This window comes from Pelodiscus sinensis, chromosome 4 (genome assembly GCF_052426305.1).
Source record: "Pelodiscus sinensis isolate ZL-2025 chromosome 4, ASM5242630v1, whole genome shotgun sequence".
In the NCBI taxonomy this organism is placed as follows: domain Eukaryota; kingdom Metazoa; phylum Chordata; order Testudines; family Trionychidae; genus Pelodiscus; species Pelodiscus sinensis.
The window spans coordinates 12961004-12988921 of record NC_143055.1 but is presented as its reverse complement, the minus strand read 5'-3'; the positions used below and the strand labels follow the sequence as shown (position 1 = coordinate 12988921).

Genomic DNA, 27918 nt, shown 5'->3' with positions numbered 1-27918 from the left:
TTGTTCAAAGACAGGCATTCCAGCATTGCTCATTGAGCCATGACAAACAGGATTATTTCGAGTCCCTAAAAATCACAGCAGCATGGTGGAAAGTTCTCAGCAGAAACTGTAAGGTACATCAAGAAGTACTGAAGTACGTCTGTGATGCATAGAAAGTGAAAAAAGCAACAGGGGTTTTCTCCTTGTCAGAGTCAAAGTAAACGGACATTTTCTGATCACTTGTGGGCTGATTTTCAAATGCTGAGCACCAGCAGCTCTCATTGACTTCAATAGGATTGTGGGCACTTGGCACCTCTGAGAACCAGGCTACTTTTATTTAAATCCCTAAATATGGATTTAGAAGCCTAATTTTAAGGACCCATGACTGAAAATGTTGGCCTTTGAAATGCTGGCCTTAAATATCAATGGTTGCTTCCCCACTAATTTCCCAGCTTCTTGGCCAGGATTCTCCAGATTCTTAGCCAGGAGGGTTTGAAGAAAAGATTCCCTTCCTCCACCTTCACTGCCTAAAAACCTTTACTAGACTTTATAGTGAGCCCAGGCATCCTGGGACAAGACTGTGGAACTTTGGTCAATGGTGTGAGGATGCAAGTACCAATATGTTCAGGAAAGTTTATAGTCATATGCCTGCCTCACTCCTGCATCTCCATGTTTTGATATAAGGATCTCCTGCTACGTTCGGACACAGCACTGTGTGTTGGTGTTTTAGCTGCATGTGAATTAGAAAAGCAGCAACATGTTAAAACTTTCAACTCCAAAGGTTGTGCTGCCAGAATGGCTGGAGCATACATTTATTTAAAAGCTTTTAACAAATTGATAGGCTAAATGCCAAACTATGGAGTAACCTAGAATAAAATTGTTCAAAAATTCCTAAAGGATTTAAATGCTTTAATTATATTGACTGTCAATAGCATTTAGGTGCCTAAACCACTAAGGCACTTTTGAAAATGTTGCCCTAGACTCAAGTATTTTTAAAGTAGATTTAATAAAGGTATGTCATGTTCTCACTGACAACAAAAAGGTCTGAAACTTTTGGATAACTGATGTTCAGCAAAATAGTGCTATTAACTAAGGTCTGGTTTACACTTAAAACATTTGATCAATTGCAGGAAGGGAGGTTTAGGTTGGACATTAGGAAAAACTTCCTAACAGTCAGGGTGGTTAAACACTGGAATAAATTGCCTAGGGGGGTTGTGGAACATCCATCACTGGAGGTATTTAAGAGCAGGTTAGACAGACACTTGTCAGGGATGATCTCTAGACAGTGTTTGGTCCTGTTGTGAGGGCAAGGGACTGGACTTGAGGTCCCTTCCAGTTCTATGATTCTATGATTCTATAACGTAGCTACATTGCTGTGCAAAATTGTGCAGCCTGAACTTTGTAGTTGTCAGCCTAACCCTCAGTGCCGATGCTGATAAGCTGAAGGAAGAAGTCTGCCACCTTATTGGCTGCCTGTTGACGAGGCAAATGAACTATACAGGGGGAAAAATAAACCCTTAGGAAGCATAGACACTAGGGTGCTACAGCAGTTGCTGTTGTAGCAGCTGAAGCGTAGACAACATGGCCTAACACAGGCTACCAGGGGGACATAGTGTACATTCAGGGAACTAAAATACAGGACTATGTAGCACTTTAAAGACTAACAAGATGGTTTATTAGGTGATGAGCTTTCGTGGGCCAGACCCACTTCCTCAGATCAAAACCAGATCAGGGAACTAAGCTTTTCAGAAGTAATAGAGAGGCAGCCGTGTTAGTTTTTCCTTTTGTTTTAGCAAGATCAGACTATGTAGTACTTTAAAGACTAACAAGATGGTTTAATAGGTGATGAGCTTTGGTGGGAAAGCTCATCAGCTATTAAACCATCTTGTTAGTCTTTGAAGTGCTACATAGTTTTCCTTTTGTTTGAGCAAGCTTTTCAGAGTAAGGGAATGGGGGGGGGGGCGGCTGACAGTTTCACACAGCCCTTCAGGGCACATATAAAGGAATGCTGTATCCCAGAGAGAGGCAGGTGGGGAGAGGGGACGGTGTATAACCATCTGAGGCCATGCTCGCCCTTGACACCCTCCTGCACAGTGGAACATGGACAAGTGGCAGAGGAGCAGCGCCAGCCACAAAGGCGCAGGGTCTCTGGCAGCTCATCCCATCCTTCCCCCGGGGCTGGCCCACCCTGCAGGGGAGAGCTGCCCTTCCAGCACCGAGCTCTGCCTAGCACCCAGCTTGCACCGAGCTCAGCCTCTCTCCCCAGCCAGCCCAGCTAGGGGCACGAGCCGCGGCCGGCGGGCTGCATTGTGGGAGCTGTAGTTCCCCCTCCCCCGCGCGCCGTGCACCCGCTCCGGCGCGCGGCACTACAACTCCCAGGCGCCACCGGGCCGTGCAACCTGCCGCGCGGCTCCTTCCTCGGGCTGCAGCGCGCGCGCGCGCAGGGCCGCCCGGGCCGGGGGGCGGGGCAGGGTTCGGCATGCGGCGCGGGAGCCTGCTGGCCCGCGCGCTGCTGGCGGCGCTGCTGCCCCCAGGCGGAGCAAGGGCAGGGGGTGGGGCGGCCCGGGCTCTTCCGTGCGGGCTGCACGTGCCCTTGCCGGAGCGCAGGCCGCTCAGCAGCCGCTGCAGCGACATGTCCGAGGAGGCGAAGAGAGCGGCCGCCTGGGCAGCTGTCGATAACCACGTGAAGGTGAGTAGGGACCCGCAATTTTGCACCAAATCCCATTTATTGGGGTGGGTTGCACTAGCTCCTTCCCCTCCCCCCGCGAGTTGTAAAAGCGACCCCCCCCCTCCCTGCTCCCCAGCAAAATGCTTTGCAACTTGCCTGCCCCGTGGGACGTGCACATAATCCTGCACTCCAGCACGTGCAGGCGGGCAAAGACTGTGTGTGTGTGTGTGTGTCTGTGTGTGGGTGGGTGGGGAATTTGTTGCATTATGAGGTTCTGCCCTTGCAGCTTCCGAGCGTGAGGGGCATGGCATGGCGTTACCCTTTCCTGGCCGTGGGCCTCCTGCACATGTGCTGGCAGGGTTGTTGCCAAGCCTCAGTGCTTCCGAAGGAGTCTTCCTTTCCTGCATCACAAACCCTTGTCTCCTTCATATCCCCTGGGACTCCCATGGCTGCAGCTCCACTGCATACAGCAAACCCCCCCTTTCAGCTGTGTGCCTGACAGTTTTCCATTCTTTCCTTGGTACAAGTTGTCTGTTGCAGGGTGGAGCGTACTCTGTAAATGACTATTTTGGCTGATCTGTGTTGCAGTGCTAATATTTTTCGTTTTCAGGGCAGTACTAAAATTAATTATTTTCCACACAAGTTGTGGCCAGATACTGATATCTTCCAGTATTCTCTGACGGCCCTTGCTCAGCTCCGTAAGCATTCCACAGGTGCTCATCATATTTGTATCTGAGACCTACACAGATTTAATGAACTGCTTTGTGAATTAGCAAGGTACTAACCACATTCTAGTGCTGGGCCCTGCAACCTTTCAGAAGTGGCGTGCCAATATTTAGTGTATTCTCTTCTAGTTACGATCTGCATGCCATTGATACTTTTTAAAGTCAATAATAATCCTCCTTACATTTTAGCAGCTTCATTAATCTCTCTGAGTAGACTTAAGTGTGTGCTGCATCCTCCTTCATCCCCCTCTTGTCCCCACATCCCTGTGCCTCCAGTGCACACACTGGCAGGGCAGCAGCGCTCGGACTCTCAGCTCCCTGGGAGCAGTGCTAGGTGAGGAGGCCAGGGGGAGAGGGCTGGGCCTGGCCGTACAGGCTTCCAGAGCAGAAGGCGGCCGTGTGCCACTGAAAATCATCTTGCATGCCACTAATGACACGTGTGCCATACGTTGCCAACGCCAGTCCTACAGGAAAGATAGCTGAGGCAAAACAGCAAAGTGACCTGTGGAAAGTAGGGATGTTTGAATGTAAATGACTAACCGTTTAACCAATAAGCAGATTAATATTGGTAAACAATGTTGTTTACATTCAGCGAAGCCACCTCCCTCAGAGCTGGGCAGGCACTAGCTGCCCCCTCTGCTCCCGGGGAGGAGGCTTAGCTGCCGCAGGGAAACTTCCTACATGAGAGCAGAGCTGGGCGGGCAGGGGCTGGCAGACCTGTTCCTGGGGAGGCTTCGCAGCGGGCAATCGTGTAGTGGCTGAGATTTTAGGCGTTACTCTAATTACACAATTTTTAACATCCCTAAAGTCACATAGGAATCTGCTTTAGATCTGGCTGTTTGGTACTGGCCTAACTGAAACACATTGAGCCTCAGTCAGTTTGAAAACAAAATCATCCTGGAAATCAGAACTGAAGAGTGAAGGTGTGTGTGCTGTGTCAAAACTAACATGCACTAAGTACAATTTTTATTCTGGTAAAAGAAGTGTGGCCTTTTTAGAGCCCTCCTGGGGCTCTTGTACATTTCAAAGGAGGAATACAGGAAGTCCTGCTGACTCCGGGGCTGCATGTGAGTACCAACTTTGAAATGTAAAAGAGTCTCCAGCGGGGGGGCTCTTGTGCATTTCAAAGTGGCAGCGCAGCGTGGAGCCCGGCGTCAGCGAGGGACTCAGATTCACTCACTCACCCTGTGCTCCATGCTGTGCTACCGATTTGAAATGCCATGCGGAGCGGAGGACAAGGAGCCCGGCATCAGCTGGAGAGTCCCCAGCTGACTCCGAGCTCCACATGTGGCAGAGCTGATCCTGGGCTCCGCTGTGCGGCGCAGCTCCTTTGATATGTCGAGGCAGCATTTCATAGGGGCAGCGCCACACAGCTGAACCAGGGCTCAGCTGTCCGGCGTTGCCACTTTGAACACCTCCTCAGCGTTTCAAAGGGGCAGCCGCATAACTGGTCCCCGGCTCAGCAGTTCTGCACTGTCCCTTTCAAATGTCCAGGCAGCTTTTCAAAGGGGCAGGCCCCACAGCTAAGCTGGGGATCAGCTGTGCGGTGTTGCCCCTTTGAAGTATCCCCTCTTCTCCCCCCCCCCCTTTGCTTCCTCTATCTGATAGAGGCAGCAAGGGGTGGGGATCGACTAGTTGATGAGTCATCTGACTATCCAATAATCTTTTGCTTATCAGATAGTCGGCTAGTCCTTAACATCCCTAATGCGAATAGCTTATTTTGTCTGTGTCCAGAAGGAAAGCTTCTTGACTCCGTTGACTTTCCGTGTGTCTGGTTAAAACACATGATCTGATTTAGTTTATAGATAAAACCAGGTTAATTTTGTAGTACAGGTTGGACCTCCCTGGTTCGGCACTCTTGGGACTTGACTGGTCTCAAATGAGGGAATTTGCCGGATCAGGGGAGGTCCCCTGCCCCTGGCCTCATAGCACACTGCCCCTCCCTCCTGCTGGCTCTGCTCCAGTTCTGCTGCTCTCTGGGGACAGAGCTCCCAGCCGCCATGGCTCTACTTCTGTCCTGCCTGGCTGGGGCTTCCCGGTGCTGGGTCAGGGCTCCGTGGCTGCCCTGCTGTGCCACACCCAGCTGGGGCTCCTCAGGTTGAGGCTCACCAGTCCCTATGGTGCGGCTCTCATGCTGCTGGACTCCTGGCTCGCACGCCAGGGCGCTGGGGCTTTCTAGTCCAGTAACATCCGTGATCCTGCCAGATCACGGATGTTGCCGGACCAGAGTCCTGGATTTAGAAGGTTCAGCCTGTAGTTGCTTCTTAAGTCTTTTGAAATAGTAAATCAATTGGTAGGAGCTCTTGCAAAGGTGTTAGATGGTCTGCTGGATCTCCTTGTCTGTCTGTCTCCTTCTCCTGTTCTTGATCTTAAGCTTCTCTTGGAGGATTGCAGTTTCATTCTTTGTTGTCCTCACCTGATCCACCCGCCGCAGGAGTAGAGGAGAATTCAGGCGTCTGATTCTCTCTTATTTTTGTGGCTTTGCTTCCCCATCTGGGAATATACAGATGTGCTTGTCTGCCATGACTCCTCTTGCAGAAGAATCTCCAATGAGTGTGTAGAGGTGAGGGATGTAGCGGCTGGGGTAAGGTGAGGGATGTAGCGGCTGGGGTAATGTGAGAGCCCCCAACCTTTGGTCATACTTAAAGAGTTTAACTTTTGTTAATATCATTTAAGGGGTTAGCTAAAACCTTAACCCCTCCTGGCGTGTGATCTTGATGCAGTGTTCCCACTGGCCAAAACAAGCTAGCTCCATCCTGAGCCATTCAACTCCAGTCAATGCATCAGCCATGGGAGTGGCTTGGTATGACGTTAAGTGGAACAAGACTTGTCTACCCTTGAAATGTTAGCACTAGGTTGCTATAGTACTTCAGTGTAGACGCCCACTATGGTGACGGGAGGCATGTTCCTATCTCTGTCGTTAATCCACCTCCTCAAGAGGCGGTAACTAGGTTGATGGGAAAATTCCTCCACCAACTTTTTGCTGTGTGCGCTAGGAGGTTAGGTTGGCTTTGCTACCTCACAACCTAGCTGGATCAATTTGACATTTTAATGTAGCCAGGCCTAAGGAACGTTAAACTGTACATTAGATAAAATATAAGGACCAAGCGGTGATACCTTGTGGCAGTGAACTCACTTGAGGAATGTGATTAAGCAGTAAAATCTTAACCTAACGTCTTGTGGGTTTTTTTTTTCCGGTGCTAGCTCAGCAACTCCAGTGAACGGAAGCCTTATATGCTTGCTGGGGAAGTTGCTTTTAGGCAAACAGCATAGAAGTGTGTATGGGATGCGGTTAGGTCCCACCAACACTTAAATATCAGTGGGAAATGTAAGAAGCGGATCCATAGTGCAGTGTGTCATTTCAACATGGCAGAGCCCATCCTCCCTGCCTCCCAGTGTGTCTAATTCTGTAGTACAGAAATGTGTAGATGTGACTGAATGGCTTTAATCATGCTCCTGAACTAGGCTACCATCCTGGAAAATCCAGGGCTATACAGTTAGTCTTTCTATATAAGTTTTTTAAAACAGATTGTCACACCATGTATTCTACAGAGCAAACTGGATCAGACTTCTGGGTGTGAGGAGTGGGTTGACCTGCCGTCCTGCGTCAGGGTATATGCCCTTGCATTTCTTGCTTTGGGTAGCAGTCCTGTCTGAGCAATGTTGATCTCAGCAACAGTATTTCACTCTGTGGTTTCCTTGAAAGGCAACATCCAGTGGTTGTTTCAACTTCCTCCCCTGCTCTGAAGGTTGCAGCTGTCTTGCAGAGTAATAGGTAGACAGAGAAGTTTCATTTAATTTGTTTTTCTGTTTTGGTTGGGGTGGAGGTGGAAGGAGGAGCATCTTCTCAATGTGTCCCAGAGGCAGAGAACTGCTGTACTCCAGAGCCCTGGTTTAGAAACGGAGGTGCTGGTTTACAAAGAGCTATTGAAGCAAAAATCCGATATTAAAATGACAGGTTTCAGAGGTGGCCGTGTTAGTCTGTTTCAGCAAAGACAACAAGGAGCCTTGTGGCATGTTAAAGACTAAGGCTGTAAAATCCCAGTTAAAAGGTTAACCAGTTAAATGTAATGTTACTCGTTAGCATCACTATTAAAGACTTACAATTTTATTACGGTATTGGGATCCCCTCATGCTGGCTGAGGTGGAATCCCGATGCCCCAATAAAATTGTTATTCTTTAAGGTGCCAATGGACTCCTTATTGTTAAAACGAAACCTTTTATGACCAAGGCTCTATCCCTAGGTATGTTAAATTTAGATTAACTGGCTAATTGAACAGTTGATGCAATTTACATCGACTTCTCTACCTTTGAAGTGTAGCAACAGCTCCAGAGCTGTTGCTACACTTCAAAGGCGAAAGTGCTGTGGGGAGCACGGGGCCAGTTGGGGGCTTAAGCAGTTCCCCGCTAGCTCTGTGCTCCCCGTGGCATTTCAAAGTGGCTGTGCCACATGGAGCCCAGTGTCAGCTGGGGACTCAGAATCCCCAGCTGACCTCGGGCTCCATGCGGCGCTGCCGCTTTGAAACACCGCGGGGAGCCCGGTGTCAGGCTCCATGAGGTATTCCAAAGCAGCAGCACCTCATGGGGCCCAGGACCAGCAGGGGAGGCTCCAAGTGGCGCTGCTACTTTGAAATGCTTCGTACAGCCTGGGGCCAGCTGGGAGTCGAGTCCCCAGTTGGCCCTGGGCTGCACACCGCATTTCGAAGCGGCAGTGCTACATGGAGCCCGGGCATTGCCGCTTTGACGCACCCTTGTGCTTTTCCCCCCTCCTTGCTGCCTCTTTGTGATAGAGGCAGAATGGGGGGGAAGCAACTAATCGACTGTCTGATAAGCATTTGCTTATTGATTAGTTGACTAGTCGTTCACATCCCTATCTATCCCAAGCCTCAGGAACCTTTTCAATGCTGGTATTGTGGGAAGTGTTTCCCAGGCATCCTTAACCCCTGTGTGCAAAGGAATATCATCTTTTTGGAGCTCACCTTTTCTTACTCCTTTGAAGGGTTAGTCAGGCTCCTGTATGCTCCAAATGGGACAGTCTTTCTAGTTTTTCCTAGACATTATGGGTCTGGGTTTCTAACAACAACTCCCATCTAAACCACGCTGACACTTCACTACTTTTTAAAATCATGCCCTAGGTCAGTGGTTCCCAAACTTTTTGGCATCAGGCCCCCCTTTTTGATTTTTGAGTAACCCTCATGCCCCCCCCCCCAAAAAAAATAGCAGAAAAACTTGGGGTGGGATTGACGAGGGTGTGTGTGGCCGAGTCGTGTCATGTCCCCCCTGGAATTTCTTCCCACCCCCCAGTTTGGGAACCCATGCCCCAGGTAAATATAGAGAGTATCTTTCCCTTAAGATCCAGAGTGTTACTTGGAATTCTGTACCATGTGGGCTCTTCCATGAAGACAAACTGTTTTTCCTGCTCACCATGGATTGCTATTTTTTTGTCTGATATTTTTCTGTCTGAACTAAGCAAAGGAGGGGTGTGTGTGTGTGTCAGTTAAATCTCTGAGCAGGGGTCCTGCTGCAGGAGTTGTGCATACTCCAGAAGCAAAGGAAGTATTCTGTTGGAATAGGGTGACCATATTTCCCTAAACTTAACATGGGATACTGCCATTGGGACACTGCTCAGAGACTGCTCTGAGCTTCCTGGCATTGCTGCTGGTCCAAACCCCACACAAGCCAGCTGACATTGCCATTTGGCCAATTCCACCCCCTGCCCTGCCATTGGCATTTGTTCTGTTTGCTCTTGAAAGCTTGTCACCTGAACCCTGCCACAAGAGCAAAGGGGGCAAATGTCCAGTTTTGGGAAACAAGTCAGGACATCGAGAATGGAGCTTAAAAAGGGGGATCGTCTGAGTCAAAGTGGGTTGCTGTGGTCGCTCTGTATTGGAGCCCCTTCTAATGTGCAATGAAAACATTCTTCTACCTTTTTCTGGTTTGCAGAATAACCAAGTCCTGGGAATTGGAAGTGGCTCTACCATTGTCCCCGCTGTCCATCGCCTAGGTATGGTAATAACGTTCGCTCCATCCTAAGGAAAGCCCTCTGCTGCAGCAGCCCCCACTAACCAGAATGCTAGGCTGTACAAGTGAGATGCAATGCCTGCCCGCCCAGTGAACAGCTGACTTGCAAGTAGAAGCCTTGGGTGTGAAGACTGGTCAGCACATCTGATGTAATGCAGAAAGTTAAACCCTGACCTTGTGCTTCAGTTTCATTGTAAAGACTGGCACTAAGAAGTAATGAATTTGTTGGTCTGGAGTTTTAATTAGACTTGAGCTCTGCTCTGCCCCTTATGCTCATCATGTTGCCAGACAGTCCAGTCTCCTGAATTGTGCTCCAGTTGGAGCTAAAGGTCTAATTCCACCGCTGCCACTGACCCACAATGTGGCTTAGGTTAAGGGCCAGCCCATTCTTTCTCAGTTTGTATAGCTGCTGAAAGTTTCAGCCGTTACTAGATTGCACTTTTTCGGTTCTAGGTATAAGTATTATTTTGTAATACTTATAAGGTAGTCTAGGAATTGAACCTCTGTTTCCTGAGTTTGTGGTTCAATATCAGATCTGGTCTCGATTCTAACCAGATCTTTGATCTGTGAATAAATTTATAAAGCATGATTGACCTTAAAGACTGTTGAGCGTGGCCTTATATCTGAGCAGTGGGGTGCCAAAAGCAGGTTTTTCTGAATGATCAGAATGTGGGGAGTTTGCCTGCATCACCTGTTTCCGTTAGACTGCACTTATCCGTATTCACTCAATGAGGCTGCTGGATTTGCTTACTTTTGAAACATAACATTTTGTGAAAAAAATTTATTGGGGAATTATCTTAAGTCCATAATAACATCTATTATCTTAATAGATGTTAATCTTTTGAGGTTACATGGGAGGAAACTTTAAACTTTTTTAATGGGAATACTGGATTTTGTTCTATTAGTCATTCCCCTACTATATAGTTAAGTGCTTTTTATTATACATGATATGAGGCCCTGAGGCAGCAAAATCATTGCCAGCTGCAGTTATTCACCAGAAGCTCCCTTGTTTACAAGGAGTGCAGTAAAATGTGTATAATGTAAGATTTAATTCCCTAGGTGATGAATTATTCTTTACTGACTAGGCACAATTCTTGCTTGCTCTACTGCTCCGATATGAGATGGGTCATTAGCCTTTTCATCATAGGCTGACCCAGAGAAGTTGTTTAAACATGATTGTCACCAGAAGCTACAGTTTGTCCAGCACAGGATGGCACTTGTTTGTATTTTGTGCCTGATTCTTCTTTGCAAATAAAGGTAAGTCCCAAGTAACGGGAATGTTTCAAAGAGGCTGTTTAAACTAAAGTTTCTTAAAGTGAAACTTGTTACGCTTTCTGCTAACTCGGTTGTTTGTGGAGCAAACTAATGCTTCTGCTTCTTCCTACAGCTGAGAGAGTTAGACAGGAGAAACTGAATATCGTCTGTATCCCAACATCTTTTCAGGTAAAGATATTCTCCCCTCCGGGGGCCTGCCGTATGGTTAAACCTCTCGGGTTACATTCTATTGGTCTGTGCAAACTCTAGGGCAATTTCTGAATCATCTGAAAAATCTCTTCAAAGCACCAGTTAGTGAAAAAAGAACTTTGCTAGATTCACAGCCATGACTTCAAGTGGGGTGATGGATACTCATTGCCCTGTGTTCAGATGCGCAATAACCCCATGCAGTTTTTGAGAGGCTTGTGGTATTGTCTGAAACGCATCATCTATAAGTCGGAGGTACCATCTGGTTCGCTCCATGGCTCCTGCTGTATAGTAAAGCTGTGAATTATGTTGAATTAGGATCTTGAGCCAAAATCTATTGGAAATATTCCCCCTGAATTAACAGGGCTTTGTATCAGGCTCTGGAAGTGGTAAAATTTGTGCTGCATGCTGCGTTGGTGTGATCACCTGCACAGGAAGATAAGGAAGTACACGTAGCTGAAGTGCATAGAACTCCTGAAGAGAAATCAGCTTAATCTGTCCCTACCTGTGAGATCTTTTACATATTTTATATCATACTTTATGTTAGCTTAGTGTCTTCAGAGAGAGGAAGAAACATTTTGGGGCAGGAGAGGGAATGGATGTCAAGAACTAGTTTGGTTCCTGACTCTGCCACGGAGTTCCTGTGTGACTTTAGGCAAATTGTATTCCCTAGCTCCGTGCTTCTCTTTCCTTCATAATGAAATAGGAGTATTCAGGAATGTTCTTCCAAGATGTGCTTCCCCTTCCCTTTGAGAGTATGACACGAGAGTGATAGCCTCAGCCAAGTTCATGAGATAGGAAGGGCAAATAGGTCACCAGCAGAGGTAGTGTGGCCCAGTGAATAGGCCACTTGGCTAGTCAGAGCTTTGAGTCAGGGGACTCAAATTCTATTCTGGTTCTGCCTCTGACCTGCTCTGAAACTTGGCAAGTCACTGCACTTCTCATTGCCTCTGTTTCCCTTCTCTTCTTTTTCGGTGAGTGCGTGCGCGCAGTGTGACTCCGAAACCATTGGTGCCCACTAGCAAAGGGTTCACTGTTTTACGAGCAACTCCTGTCTCAAACCTGATAAACTCACTGTACATAATACTCTGTTTTCATACCATTTATCCATTTAGGAATGGTACTTGGGCCTGCTGTGAAGGCAGGGGATTGGACTCAATGACCTTTCAAGGTCTCTTCCAGTTCTAGGAGATAGGCATCTCCATTCATCCATAAATGTAGCATGAGAGGTCTCTACTGAAAGCCTGGAACTTATAAAAGCATGCATCATCATTGAAAGATGTGTATCACATTCAGTGCCTAGAAGCGTGCTAATGTAATACGAATAATAATAATAATAATAATTAATGTTCATGGAGAGAGTGAAATGTACTCTCCATACACAAAATGCTGCCAGATACACACAGTAATTTTTAAAAAAAGTTGGGGGGGGGGGGGGAACCTTCTGCAAAAGCGGCGAGGAGTCCTGTGGCACCTTATAGACTAACTGAAGTGTAGGAGCATAAGCTTTCGTGGGCAAAGACCCACTTCGTCAGATGCATGTCATTCCTTTAAAGTAGGAATAAGAGATCCTCCGGAATAGGGCTTTATTCCGGAGGATCGGGCCAGTCTAGACGCTTTTTTCCGGCTTTTCCCCAAGCCGGGGAAAAAAAGCGGCGGACATGTTTATTTAAATCCCGCGGGGGATTTAAATATCCCCCGCGGATTTCCCTATTCCCACTTTCAAAATTAGCATGCCCCTTCCGAAGAAGGGGCCAATGTAGACGTAGCGCACGATTTTAGGTGGGGAAAATTGGCCTATGGTGAGTAGCAATATTTTTGCAGCAAGCGTCTGTCCTGCTATTCAGAGTTCTGGTGGTGGAATTTACTGCTGTCTCCATATTCATGTGAATTATGTCAGACAATTGTAGCTGAATCTACTGTGGACTCTGCTCATGGGAGAAAGCGTTCTGTGTCACATGACTGCCTAAAGAAAATGGGAAGAGGACAGTCAGGCATGCATGGGCAAGCTGTAGTTCTTAGCTGCAACTAAGCAGTCAGTGCAACTTCATTACATTTAAAAAGCAGAGCTGCAGCAGTCTGGACCCGGTGTGAGCCAGAACTGCTTCAGTCCCAGCTTGCACTGGGTCCCCCGCTGCACGTCTGTGTTTTAAATGTACTAAGAGTCAGGTGACTCTTAGTACATTTAAAAGGCAGAGCCGCAGCGCTGCTGTGCCTCTGCCTGTCCTGTCCCATTCCCCTCTCCCACCCCCATGGAGACGGTGCTGGGGGGAACTAGGTTTTAGGCCAGCTCCCGATCCCCATCCTTGCTGCCTTTGATATAGAGGCAGCAAGGGGGGTGGGATGTGAGTAGTCGTCTGTTTGACTACTCTTTACATCCCTAGTGTAAGGCTGAGGAGAATCAGGGTCAGGTGGCCTGATAGAAACTCACCTTGCTCTATCGCTGGTACAAATCCATCAAAATCAATGGAGCCAACCCAGTGTAAATGAGATCAGGAACAGGCCCTGTGTATTTGTCCCTTTCCTCTTGAGTTGCGCATGTACTGATCACCTGGGTGGCCACCCAAGGGGTTGTAACCAAGCAACTGGGCTATTTCTTGGCAACAAGGGATAGGGCTGCATCTAATATTGAGAAAAGAGCTCTAGGCTCCACCTAATTAAAGTAGCTGTAGAGTCAAAGCCGGCTGCATGGCAGTGAGATTCCAAGGGGTGGGTGGTTTCATGTCTGCCTTGCTACACTTCGGGAACCTTTTTCATGTGGCTATAGGGAAAGTCGCGTTCTAATCCTGGATGTATGTGCAGGAGTCGCATTGTTGGTCATGTCTTGGTCACAAGGACTCTGCGTTTGCTTATGACACTGACAACCCAGTCTCCCTGTCCCATCGGAGTGAATAAATCCCAAATGTTGTCATATTTGAGACCTGTGTGCGTGGCAGATACAGAATTTCAGGTCCTCCGCTGAATCAGCCCCACTGACTTAAGTGGAACTCCACTGCCTCTTTCCCTTCATCAGGATCTTGACTAGAAAGTTTAAAGGAAAACCTCACTGAAATACAAAAGATTTGAATCACATCTCATTACATACAGTGAAATCAGTTAACCCTTTAAAAACGTGTCTTAACTACTGTACAAAAGAGTGAAAATGAAATACTAGGACATATGAGCTGTAGTTCAGACTGCCGAGGGGCTGATACATCCCTGGTATTGCTGCTGTTTTATACAATACACAGAAATGAGCCTGGAGCTTGACACAATGGCTTGAGTCAGGTTATGTTAGGGGTCAATATGGCTCAGATAATGCAACTTGCTGTAATCCCAGCCTGGATGGGGATTGAACCTTACATCTTGGGACCTATAAATGGTAACCTCTTCTGTCTGAATTAAAAGGAGTGCAGCAGACACCTAAACTTCTATACAATGTAATTGGCATAGGGGACAGAGAGCCACTTTTTGTTAGGATGCATTAAACCATCATTGGAAAGCGTGACAAAATCAGGGGAGTTTCCCAGTTTGTCTGGGAAGTTGGTTCCTGCCCCATCCGATTCCTCTTTTAACAGAAAAGTGATTTTTTTCATACAGCAACAAAAAGTATTTTCCAACTGTTAAACCTCTTTGCACTTCTGGGGTGTGACTCCTACTGTCCCCATTGCACAGAGGGGAACGAATTGAAGCAGAGAGAGAGAAAGCAACTCATCCAAGATCAGGCAGGGAGTTAGTTTGTGGAAGAGACCAATCTAGAACCCAGGAGCCTAGTATTTCCCTCATCTTATAGGATTTAAGTAACTCCCACTGAAGTCAATAGGAATGGATGGTGTGCTATAGGAGGAGGAACCGGGAAGCTGAACATTGAGTCCTTTGCTGTATTTCAAAGCAGTGGCAATGCCATTTGTTACAGAATGCAAGTGTCTAATGTGCCAAGGAGACTTCTCCTTATTGCTTGGTTCTCCTGCTGTGGCTGCAGGACCATATGCCTTTGGAAGCCGTGGCAGGGGAGACCAAGCAGTTTCTTTGGTCAGACTTTGGAGCTGGGAGACTGACACAATGAGTTTAATCCATGTGTGCAGCTTTTATGGAATCTTTTAAACTGACAAAACCTTTGTGTTGTTTTCACTGTGTAGGCCCGTCAGTTGATCCTCCAGCATGGCTTAACCTTAAGTGACCTGGACAGGCATCCAGAGGTAAGGGAACTGTAGAAATGAAATATTTTTGTATCTGTAGAGCATCGATAATGTCTCCTGCAGAAGGGACCAGGCTAGTGTGTTGAGATAATGCACTCCCCTTTCAGCTGTCAGGACCCAGGTTTGGACTGCATGCTAGGTCACAGGTGGAAATGAGCCTGGTGTGTGTTAGTCCTGGTTTACACACATTGCAGAACTGCAAGCTGGTTGAGCATCTGCTCAGGAGAGAGCCAGGGATGCACTGAAAGAAGGTGTACAAGTTAGAGTGGAGATCCAGGATATGGGCTGCCAGAAACTTGTTCTGGCAACTTCTGGCCAATTCATTTGACCTCTTGATTTCATGAGCACTAAATCCACTCTGTAATCCTGAACAAACATGAAATTAAGTAAAGTAGAAGGTCCTTGACATGGCGTGTTGGAATTTGACCAGGACTCAGAAAGGAGAGGTGTGGGTTGAAGCTAACAACTCCTCCCTAGGTAAAGATTCAGTGGCACCTCTAGCAGCCCATGCTGTGTGTCAATTCAGCACTGATCTGGAGTGAACAGTACAAGCTGCTGAGTCACTACCACATCCTGCAGTACCTGTGTTTTCCAGGATCCTCCTCCTTCATATACTGGCCCTACTTGTCTTACAAGACGAGACAAGCTCCGCAGCTTGAGGTGGTGTGCTAGGTTAGAGCCAGACTTGTTTTCACTGCCTGTGGTTTATCTGTGGCTGCTTATCTGATTGTAAATGTTTTCCATAAGCTCTGGTATTGAGCCATCTGGCCTTGAGTCTTCCCAGAGCTGGTTTTCAGTGCACTTTACATGCCTTCTAGACATCACTGATTGTTTCCAAGAGTGTGTTGGGTTCAGTTGGGTGTTGGTTGGACTCTCTCCATGTTGCATCAGGCCTCCTGCTGGCAGTAACGTGCTTTACTGTGCACAAACGTGGGCAGTTGTTAGCAGATACACGCGTTACAGGACTGAGTGCAGCTGTGCATACAGCAGGTGCCTGCTCCAAGCCAGCTTTCATGAAGAGTAAACTTGTTTCCCAAAGTTTCCAAGCCATGCTTTCTTTTCCCACAGCTCGATGTTGCCATTGACGGAGCTGACGAAGTGGACTCTGAGCTCAGCCTTATCAAAGGTGGCGGGTAAGTAATGCCTCCTTTTATCTGCTCGCAGCTGCAGTGTGGCAGGCAGAAACACACAGATTAATCTACTTGTGCTATTAAAAATGATTCTGTGACAGTAGCATAGAGAGGCCTGAATTGAAATCCGGGGCCCTCTGTTGAAAAACTTGGGGTATGTCTACACTACCACCCTAGTTCGAACTAGGGTGGTTAATGTAGTCATTCGAAGTTGCAAATGAAGCCCGGGATTTAAATATCCCAGGCTTCATTTGCATCTTGCTGGGTGCCGCCATTTTTAAATCCCCGTTAGTGCAGACTCCGTGCCCGCGGCTACACGCGGCACGGACTAGGTAGTTCGGATTAGGCTTCCTACTACTCGTAACGGTAGTTCGAATTAGCCTAATTCGAACTACCTACTCCGTGCCGCGTGTAGCCGCGGGCACGGAGTCTGCACTAACGGGGATTTAAAAATGGTGGCGCCCGGCAAGATGCAAATGAAGCCTGGGATATTTAAATCCCGGGCTTCATTTGCAACTTCGAATGCCTACATTAACCACCCTAGTTCGAACTAGGGTGGTAGTGTAGACATACCCTTGGTGAGAGACAGTGTCTGACCCAAAGACCTTACAATCCAAATATGACCTCGGGCGGAAGTGGGAGTAAAAACAGCATCGAGTGAGACAAGCAGGGATTACTTTGGGTTGAGGCTTTGCTAAGGTTGATGGGGATATTTTTCATTTTTTCACACAGATCGGTCAGGAGCAGGTTTGTGTTTCTAGGATTCCATGGAAGTCAGTGTCTCAAACGGTGTCACAATTGACAATCCTAGATATCCCTCCAGCAGGTCTCGTCATATTGGCCTGTCCATCCCTGTGCCTCACCCTGGGCCTGATGGGGCCACTTGTAGCAGTTGAGAGAATGCAGTCTATGTCCCTGGTGTCTGTGCTAAGTTCCCTTTGGGCAGAGTCTTTGTATGTTCACATGCTCGGTTGCTTGCCATCACCTGGGTGACCGTGGCCATGTCAGGTACCTTTCACATACACTAACTTACATTAGGTTTATGAGAAGAGGGACCTCCAGAATGAGTGGGGAGACTTGAGGGATACTGCCAATCTTTGGGCCTATCCACTCCTGACAAGGTCAGTTTAATGTGTTCACTTCTTAATTTTCTTCACAGAGGCTGCTTGACACAGGAAAAGATAGTTGCAGGCTATGCAAAATGTTTCATTGTCGTTGCTGACTACAGGTAAAATACATCCTGCACTTCATTCCCAGGGGTGGAGATAGAGGGTCAAATTCTGTCATAGCTAAATATGTCAGCTCGTTCCCTGAGTGAGCGCATTGTTTTGCTTCCAACAAAGTCAGTGGACACTTGGCCCTAGATGTCATTGGGAAGAGGATCGGGCTGAAGTGAGCCTAAACTTACTGACACCTCATGAATTGAATTTTGGCGTGCGTTTGTCAATTGGCAAACCCCCACTGGTCCCAAATGGGCGAACATGCTTGCTTCAGAATTCATCAGTGCCCCTGCCTTCTCACCTTTCCCACTTGGCAGGGCATCGACATTCTGCTCTTATGCTAACTTCCATCTCTGTTATGTGGGATAATAGAAAACTAACCTGCAGTCTTTTTGGATAAGTCTGGGTAGTTAATTGAACAAATCCTATGGCCTGTGTTAAATAGGAAGTCAAGCTAGATGATCTAATGGTCCCATTTGGCCTTAAAATCTGAATCTGTCTCAAGAAAGATTTGAATGGTGCCTTCAGCCTTCTGCTGGTCCTCTGAATTACCCCTAAAGCAGCAGTGGCTGACCCGTGGCTCACGAGCCACATGTGGCTCTTGCCCCCCAAAAGTGCGGCTTGCAAAGCCGCTCCTGCACCCCCCCCCAATAGTCCCCTGCTGGCTTCCTCCCCCCGGCTTCCTGTGCTTACTGGTTGGAGCTCCGGGGTTTTAAAAATTGTGCCCAATATAGTGGCTGTCACGGGCAGTCTCCTTTTTAAAAAAAAATTTTTTTTAAATATATATTTTTTGCTTGACAGTTCTGTTCAGGTGGACTGCTTCTCTCTCTCCCCCCCCCTTCCCCCCAGACAATTCTGGTGCGGCTCTTCACATTTTTCTGCTGCTGTTTTGGCTCTTTGTTAAATGGATTGGCCACCCCTGCCCTAAAGGATCTGGATGTTGTGCCCTTTGGGACTTTATATATATATATGTGTGTGTGTGTGTGTGGGGGGGGGGTGTAACTGTTTATAAAATATAATTTGACAATAAATTATTATTTTATTATATTTTCAGTGCTGTCATGTTAATATTAATCCCGTTTCCAACCAATTTCCTGTAGAAAAAATTCTAAGAACCTTGGGGAGCAGTGGAAGAAAGGAATCCCCATTGAAGTCATTCCAATGGCTTATGTCCCAGTCACCAGAGCACTGACCAAGAATTTTGGTGGTGTTGCTGAGCTGAGGATGGCTGTTCGTAAAGCGGTTAGTATGGTCAGAGGTCACTGAAGAAGGCCACTCCCCCACGTGGACATGTGCGGAGCATGGCAAATGTGATGGATAATGTCTATGTGAACATATGCATTATGTTTTTGAATGTTTATAAAAAACCAAAACACTTGGCTTAAATTTTCAAAATTGGCTAGTGATTTCAGGTGTTTGATTCCTGAGCGTCCCCTTTTGAAACTCAGACCTCTTTATGGTGGCTCAGGAAATACAGCAAAACAATGTTCCATACATTTTTTGTTTCAGAAAGTGGTGGAAATACCAAGAAGCACAGCCATTTTGGACTTGATTCTGACTAACAGAAAAGTGGGTTGTGAATCTTGAAAATTCTAGGCAGTTCAACTGAAAGTGATTGTGAAGTGATCGATATGGTTCTAAGGAAAATAATGAACGAGCGCAGCAGGATCAGAACATTGGACTTCAAAAAAGCAGACGAATAAATTTAGAGAACAGCTAGGTGAGGTCTGCTGAGAAGGAAATCTTAGAGGGAAAAGGAATTCTAGAGGATTCTCAGATTCCCAGAGACAGTAATAAAGGCACAATGGTAAACTATCCTGCTATGAAGGAAAGGTAGGAAAAATAGTAAGAGGCCAAGATGGCTCCATCAGGAGCTCCTTAATAACCTGAAAATCAGCAGAGAGTCTTACAAAAAGTGAAAATAGGGTCAAATTGCTAAGAGGAATTCAAAAGAACAATACAAATGTGGGGACAAAATTAGGCTGAGGCATTGCAAGAGAGCTAAAGGCAGCTCTGGCCGGCGTCTGTACTTGTACTATTCTATGTAGCTGGAGTTGCATACTTTAAATCGACCTTCCAGAGGACTCAGCTTAAGGGATTTACTCCAGCACACAGATGTTCACTCCCCTCCCCACTTGGTGTACAAACCTAAAGATATATGAAGTTCACCTCCTTCCTTGTTGTGAAGGAAGATATGCACAATCTCTCGCACCCTTCTGCCCAGTTAGAAATTACATTAACTGGGTTAAATTATAAACCAGAAATAAGTTTAAGTTAAGAACTGGCATGTTCTGTTGAGCATGTCTTCCAATCTCTGTGCAGAATGTGACTAAGAGCCATGTAATAGCAGTATCATCTTGTATGGCTGAAGGCAGTAGGAATTCTGCCATTGACTTCAGTGGGAGCAGATTCATCTCACAAGTACATAGCTTGGTGAAGGGGGACCAGAAATGTATCTAGGTGCTTTCCATAGTCCATAGATCCACAAGACCAGATGTAAACTGGATAACTTTGTGCTCGTTTTTTGCTGTTGTCCCTCCCAACTCCGCCATGCAGCCCAATGAGCGGAGCAGTTATATACTTGAATAATAGCAATTTTCTTCTTTTTAAACTTTCTGTTTGAGACATTTATTTCTAATGGAAAGCTGTGCGAGCCGCCAACTTTGTGGTGGAGTTTAAAAAAAAACCAACAAGGTAATTAATGATGCATCTTTTTGCGTAGGGTCCCGTGGTGACTGACAATGGGAATTTCATATTGGACTGGAAGTTTGACAAGGCCCACAAGTGGAACGAAGTGAACACAGCTATAAAAATGATACCAGGTAATCTCTCAGATTAAAAATACCACTGAATTCCTGAGCTCTGGTCTACATTGGAAACAAGTCACCATTTGTTAATGGTTTGTTACTTTCACATTTGAAACAATTTACCAAGGGTTATGGTGGACCCTCCATCACTGAGAATTTGGAAATCAGGAGTGAGTGTTTATTTTCACTTCCTGTTGCTTAAAAAAAAATCTGCTCTAGGAATTGCTTTGGGGGAAATCCTGTGTCTAGTGTTATGCAGGAGGTCAGATGAAATTAATTACCACTGTGGTTCCATTTAGCTTTAGCATCTATGAGTCCATGAAGTTATACTGGTATAACTTTTGGCTATTCTTGAATTGGAATGAATTGACCCAGCATAAGAGTGCTTATCCTGCAGGGGTTTCTGTCACTTTAACTTTCCCAATATAGCTAAAACAACAAAACGTTTTAGTCCGCATGAGTCCTGAAACCGTCATTCAGTAAGAAACAGAAGCCCTTGAAGAACTTTAAGCATGAGAGTATTATGGTGCTACTTGAATGCTTAAAGTTAGCCAGTGCTTGAGTATCTTGTGTGAGATGTCAGTTACATGGATTTCCATTGATGTCAGTGACTTTAGAGCAGTGTAAGTTCATTCAGAGAACTAGATCCCAATCTTTTTTGGAACGTTCTTTGCGCCACTTCAGGTAGGAGCGCCTCATGGCAATGTTGATGGACTCTTGGGTTGGGATTCTTCACAACGTTGAAGTCCCATTGAAAGTTGGAATGATTTGTATCTCTGAGACCTTGTCGGCAAAGTTGACATGGTCATGAAGTCACAGGTGGGGCTGTGATGTAGGGGGTGCATCTGCATAGCTGCTGGGGAGCGTGAGTGCCAAGTGGGGTAATGATCTTAACTAAGATCATAGGTACATACTTAGGTGCCTAGTCTGAGTCACAACTTGTGCTGCTACAGCCACAGACCTCAATCAAAGCACATGGCCTGAGCTGGGAATTCCACTCCCCATCTAAAGTGCAGATGCTTTAGGAAGAGGAATTTTGGTTACTATTGTGTAGCTTACAAAGAATTACTCATATGACTCTTTGTGCGTTGTCAAAGTAAAATATGAAACTTGTATATTTCAACTCCCAGTCAGAAGCTTGAGTGCCTTGATTGTGATTTAAACTATATTCGTTAAGAAAAAGTGATAGCCTTAATTACTAGATTGTCCACCAGGTGGCAGCATTGTTTCATTCATCTCTTCAGAAGGAAAGTTGTGAGAGATGGGACACAAGTAAGTAATTTAAACTTGATTCTGCAGCCTAACTCACTGTGAGTGGCAGACTTGTGCCAGCCCTCTCTCATTTTCCATAATCCACACAATTTTTGCATGTAATCAGGAAACTAGTAATTCAGGCATAAATGTAAATTTTTGAGAATTTTGCAAGCGCACACTGTTTTTGAGTGTCCATGCATGTGCCCACACTTGCTAGTCACTCACTATCACTGGAGTCTGAGCAAATGGGGCACTCTTCACCACCACCCTGTGGCACGCACACAAACTGCGCACTCAGGGTCTGACAGCAGGCAAGCCATTTTGAGAGGGCTGAGGCGCTGCTGGGTTCCTTGGCCAAACCACAGGCTGCTAACATGCACTAAGTAACTAGAGAGCTCCAGCAGGGTCTGCGTGAGTCAATTACAGCACAATGAGCAGCCTGTGCCTTGGGCGGCGAATCCAGCAACTCCCCACTCCCAGTGACAATCACTGTGGTTTGTCTCCTGTCCCACCCTTGCTGGGGGAGAGGAGAATTCAGAGGGGCAGGACAAGGCAGCCATGGCAGAAGAGGAGAGAGAGAGAAGATGACAGAGGAGGGAAAAGGAGGAAGATCATCCTGGGAGGAAGGTCCAGGTTGAGAGCTGGTTATGGTGTAATTAAGGACTCCAAGCTGTATAGGAGGGCAGCTTTCCTAAGCCCAGTCCTGCTCTTCTCCTTATTTGAGGTTGGGATCAAGGGTGCAACAAGGAGCCATGCAGGGTTATGTTTAACTGGTTAACCGTGATTAAAATGGGCTGGCAGGAGGGCCTCAGCTGGCTGGGCTGGAGCAGCCACCCCCACCTGCCATGGCCGGCCTGGAACCCCCCCCCCCTTCTTCCTCCCCGCTGCTGGCAAGGGGCTGCTCTGGCCAGGCTGGAATGCCCATTGTCCAGGGCCGGCCACATCCCACTGCGGATGAGAGCAGTTCTGGCTGGACTGGATCTCCCCCCACCTATGGCGGGTTGTGGGGGATGCTGCAGCCCCCATTGGTTAACTGTAACCAATAAGCCTCACCCATTAAGGATGAGTCAATGATGAGGCAAACTGGTTAACCTTTCATATCTCTAATCTAAAACGCAGACCAAGTGATCAAGATGCTTCCTCTAGACCTCTCTCTCTATTTGGCTCTTTTTGTCACTTGCTGCTGATCCAAGCAATCTCCCTGATTTTTTTTAAACATCCCTAAAAGTCTCAGGGCAAAGTTGGCATCTCTGCACAGGAATGTAAGCACTACCGAGCATAAAGTTTGCAAAAACCAGCCCGCAGGGTTAAAACCTTCCAGCAGAGTTTATATTTTACAAAGAACATACTAGCTATGCCCGGGTATAATTCATCATCTCCAATCCTGCAGGGTCTTATGCATGGGCCAGTGCAGCAGTCTACCTGCCGGCAGGGTACGTGGCCATGAAATGGGGTGTTGGGGAAGAGACTACTTGGATCCTAATTAGGGATGTTAATGGGTAATGCAGTACTGTGAGCAGCTGAGCAGGGCAGGAGAGCAGCCTTTGCCCTGTTTAATCAATTAACTGGTTAAACTTAGTGTTTGACCATTTAAGTAATTTAACCATATTTTACATCCCAAATCCTAATTGATGTTTGCTGTTGAAACCATTAATGGCAACAAAACCATGGTATATTGCATTTCTTAACCCCTTTTCATCCCACAGGAAAATTATACTGGTATACGAATTACGGGATCACTTCCACAGGACGCTAAATGGCATCAGCTGGAGAAGGTGTCAGCAGTTTAACAGCACCAAGCAGTGCTGTGTACAGCAATGTGCAGCCGGAGATGTAAAGGGGAATGTCTCTTGCAGATCCCTGGCATTTGGTCATGGTGTCAGTAAAGTGCATCTGACTTTCAGTGCCCCAGGTGAACATAATTATATGTAGACCATTTAAATATAGGCCACTCATTCCTTGCTGTCAGGATGGGCACAGCAGTGTTGTTCCGGGAAAGGAGTCTGGAGGCTTGTAACAAATAGTGAACACCGCATTTCCCTGCATAATGCTGCTGGCTGCCGGGTGACTTCTTTCTGGTGCTTTTCCATTCATTTTTAAGGCCAGAAGAGACCATTAACTCATCTAGTCGGATTGGAATTACCTGGAAAGCATCTACTTTCTGGACAGCCCTGAGTGCAGTCAGCTTGTACGATCTGGCAGTGAGCTATACTCTCTGCCTCCTGTAACTTGCTGTACATGGATCATCTGTGTTGTGTTGTTACAACTAAAAGTTATGGGTGAAATTCTTCACCCACTTAATGTCCATGGCAAAACTTCCATTGACACCACTGGGGATTTCACCCCAAGTTTTCACTGTTCCACTGGTTCTGAATATATTTTTCTGCACTTACAGCCAACAGCCAGTTGATGTCAGCCTGGGGCCCCAGGCAGCGATGCTACTAAAAAAAAATCTAAATGAACTGGTGAAAGCCACCATGCATGACTCTGCATCTAGTGTTCCACTGCAGGGAGCCGTTGGTTTCAGGTGCAGCTAGTGGAAATCTTGCTCCATGTATTTTCTGTTCTAAAACGTGCCCAGCTGCAAAAAGGCTGGCTGCTTGTAAGGTAGAGGAGAAAAAGAAACAGACCCATCAAGACATGCACATTGTAATCCAAAGCTCCCACATTCTGTAATGTTTGTCCTCCCTTCCCTTGTATAGCTCACCGGTGCTGTTGTGTGTAAGTGTATTGTATGTTTGTGCAATGCTTGCTTCAGAGCATAATTCTCTGCTGGTTGCTGTGGGGCTACTTGCTTAGCCCCAGATCTTTCTGAGGACCTCCTAGTTGTCTCCCTGCACCAATACAGAGACCCACAGACTTCAGCAGGGCTCTCCATGGGAGCAGGAGTCCTCTTGCACTGAGCTGGTTGCAAAGTCAGGGCATTAGCGAGCACTTCACTCTGTGTTCTGTTCAGGCCCATAAAAACAAGGAGCCTAGATCATCTCTCCAGTCTACTGTCCTTCCCTAAGGGTGCATCTACACTGCACCGTAGCTCGAAATAAGATGTGCAATTTGAGCTACACAAATTGCATATCTTACTTAGATCTTATTTCAAAATAGCTTATTTTGTAATTTCGAAATAATCCGCTGTTCTGAAATGTCCCTTACTCCTTGGGGATTGAGGTTTACAGGGACGTCGGAATAGCGAGCCTGAAATATTGGGCTTGCTGGTAAGACGTGGGATGGCTATTTCGGGATAGCCTAACAGTGGCTAGTCCCATTGCTTCAGCAGAAGGTGCAAGAAATCCTGTAGTGGTGAATTATGGGTAATCTGCCAGTGGGAAAACTTTTCTTTAATCATTTCTCTCTGCCCCCCCCTCAAATAGTGATGTCCGCTTATGTCCAAAAACATAAATGTCTAAGGCATGGGTTCCCAAACTGGGCGGCGTGCCCCCCCCCCCGGGGGGGGCATGAAGAAATTCCAGGGGGGGGCACAAGGCAACACAGCCTCTCTTCTCCCCCCCCCCCCCCCCCCCATCAAGCTGTTTATTATTATTTTTTGCTCAAGTTTTCAAGTTTTGCTGCTATTTGGGGGGGGGGGGGGACGTGAGGGTTTTTCAGAAATCAAAAATGGGAGCATGATGCCAAAGTTTGAGAACCACTTGTCTAGGGCTTGTCACTATAGGGACTGAATTTGTAAAGCCATGGTGGACTTTGAGGCCTAGATCCTGAAATGTATGTAGGTGCCTAAGACCCATTGAAATCAGTTGCTGTTACTTTCTAAATATCTTCTGGGTGTCTGTTCTGAGTGCCTGATTGGTAAATAATCATACAGTCCCTCGCTCTAGAGAGGATCGGAGTAGCCAGAGCAAGCTTGGCAGATGACATGGTTTGAGCCCTAACGTGTGTGAATATTCTGTTCTCAGGCGTGGTGGAGACAGGTCTCTTTATCAACATGGCAGACGTGGTTTACTTCGGCATGGAAGATGGTTCTGTCAGTGCCCGTGAGAAACTGGCCCTCTGACGCAGTCCAATCACACCATGCAACCTGCCTTCCAAAACAGCTGTCCTCATGGTGCCAACCTGACACGTTGCCTTAACTAGCGGCCAGCCCAGTCGCAGAGGTCGGGGCAGAAGGTCTGTCAGACTCCGCTGACGTGCTACTGAATGTCTTTTTAAAAAAAAAATATTCTCTATTTTTTATTGTTCAGGAATGCTTTTTTTAAAAAGAAGAGTCACTTGAACAGAAGTTTTAACATTTTTATTTTGTTTGATAAGAAGCATTTACCAAAAAGGATACGTCTTACAGAACTTGAACCCTCTAGTTGCTCTGGTTGTTGGGAGAGGTGTTGTGGGAGAAAAGTGATCACAATGCATTGTTTTTATTTAGTTTGCTGGGAGGAAAAATTAAAGATGCAGCATGTAAAACAAAGGCATATCCAGTTGGGATTTGCTGATGCCTTATTGGAACCTTTTGGTTCAGTATTTTCTCCCCCTTTTTTGTGGTTTTTTTTTGTTTTTTGTTTTTTTTAACATCATGATTTTTAAATAGTCCAGAATGCCTAGTTATTCTCCATGGGTGTGAAACTCAGCCCTGTGCAGAGGGCCGGAACAGAAGCATTGCATGGGCTTTTTCTGGTCCTCTGCATAGAAGTGAATTTCATTCTTTGGGCCAAACACTGCTCTGTTAAACCAGTGTCAATCCACAGTAACTGCCATGAAGATTCGTACCAATCAGTGAAGTTACTCCAGGTTGACAGTTGTGTAAACGAGCAGAATTGGAGCCTTGATCAAGTTTACAGCAATGTATTTGAGAAGTTTTCAGCAGTGCATAGTATCTAAGCAGCAAGTCTTTGGGTTAAGAATGAAGACAGTGTGTCACATTGTACTGCTGATTGTTTCATGGGAGGACAGCAGAAAGTAAAGAAATATTGAGTCTTCCTGCCTGACCTGGATACAAATGTAGCAAGAGGACAAGGCAGTCATCTGATGTGTCCTATTCCACCTAAAGGTGCTTTGCATGTTAGTGTCAAAAATGTGAGTTATTTCTCTGTATGTTATGGGCACTGAAATAAAGAGCTGTAATGCCATTTTTTTTTTGCTGTTCTGGTTCTCTTTTGCAATGAAATATTTAATACCTACTGGGATGGTAAAATCGACTGTTATAGCTATGACTGTTTCCACGTACGGAGGATCTGTTCCTATTTGTGTAGCTTTAAAGCCTTATGTAGGATTTAAATGGGGGTTAGGCTTGGGGCCCAGTTCTGTGTACAAGGGTGAATATCACCCACCTCGAATGCACAAGGTCACATTTGATTTCCTCTCGGATTTTATCAAAATATTTTTTTTGCCATAACCAAAGTAATCTGAGCAACATCTGTTTAGCTGCAGCACTTGCATGCAAATTCTGTGAAACTGAGTGGGAATTTGCATCTGCGTCTAAAAACTGCACATGTGAGTAAGATGTTGTTGCAGAAAGGTTATTTTGGTTATCTGAAACCTCCTCCTCCTTGGACACGTGTCCTATCCATTCTAAAACTGCCTTTTTGTTTTATACCAAGATGGCCTGTGATTGAGCATTTCCAGCAGTGTAATTATGGTGCAATATTGCCTCCATTTGTGGGAAGAACCAGGTTGTAAGATACTATCATTGCATCCTCAGTTAGGAACTTGAAGTCAGAAAGAAGTTGTTTCAGATTGACTAAATGAAACTTTCAGACTCTTCACCCCTTTATTTTCCATACCATTGTAATAGCTAAAAAGAATGGACAATAAAGCAAAATTAATTTAATTCCTACATAGGCTCCTACCTTGTTGCATGCTTTGCTTTCCAAAAAAGTGGTCTTTTGTGGGAAGGGGAAGTCCTGTTTTCTTCAGACTTTGATTTTCTTAAAACAAAAGGCTGCTTCCTGAAAATCACTGGCCCCCCGTATTTCACCATGAGCTTGATCACTGAGTCCAAAGGAAGGTTCAGGAGCAGGTGTCTTGTACCTGTTTTTGCCCTAACACTGATAACATCATGTGGATGTTTTCTTTTTCTGTGTGTGGTGATGGTGGGAGCAGAAGGAGCGGTGGAAGCAAATGCAATAACACTACAGTACGGTTATATAGCACGTTACAACCGAGGATGTCATTACGGAGCATATTTAAGGTCACTCTTAGGTGCTTAAAGTCAGGCGCCTAAAACCATAATGAGGCATCTAAATCAAAGCAACCTCATTTTCAGAGGCATAAAAATCACCATGTTCATTATTTTCAGAGGAGCTCTTAACACAAGGCAACTTCTGTAGGTGGTTGGCTCTGGATGTAAGTGCTTAACTCTAGGTATCTGCTCTGAAAATGCTGGCTTCTCTCATAGGATTAAGAATTAGAATCCTATCTGTTCGAGAGATGGGGAAACTGAGCAGAGATTACAATTATGCCCGACATCACACTATTAACTGACAGAGTTGGGGGCAGAACAGAGCATAAAAAACATGTTTCTTCGCTTGCA

General features: G+C 46.2%; 1 protein-coding gene across 1 annotated transcript; it reads left to right on the top strand.

Annotated features, from left to right (window-relative positions):
- Window positions 1-2429: 2429 nt before the first annotated feature.
- On the top strand, window positions 2430-26515 carry RPIA (ribose 5-phosphate isomerase A). Its single transcript, XM_006111603.4, has 9 exons — window positions 2430-2668; window positions 9316-9376; window positions 10781-10836; window positions 14973-15032; window positions 16101-16165; window positions 17322-17390; window positions 18483-18624; window positions 20105-20204; window positions 25352-26515. The coding sequence occupies exons 1-9, from the start codon at window positions 2459-2461 to the stop codon at window positions 25447-25449; spliced, it is 861 nt and encodes a 286-aa protein (XP_006111665.3). The 5' UTR covers window positions 2430-2458; the 3' UTR covers window positions 25450-26515.
- The last annotated feature ends 1403 nt before the right edge of the window (window positions 26516-27918 follow it).

Excerpts from the sequence above, each read along its gene's own strand:
- RPIA (XM_006111603.4), top strand. The coding sequence starts at position 2,459 with ATGCGGCGCGGGAGCCTGCTGGCCCGCGCGCTGCTGGCGGCGCTGCTG. Across the intron at positions 2,669-9,315 it reads CTGTCGATAACCACGTGAAG|AATAACCAAGTCCTGGGAAT; the intron begins GTGAGTAGGGAC and ends TCTGGTTTGCAG. Across the intron at positions 16,166-17,321 it reads AGCCTTATCAAAGGTGGCGG|AGGCTGCTTGACACAGGAAA; the intron begins GTAAGTAATGCC and ends TTTTCTTCACAG.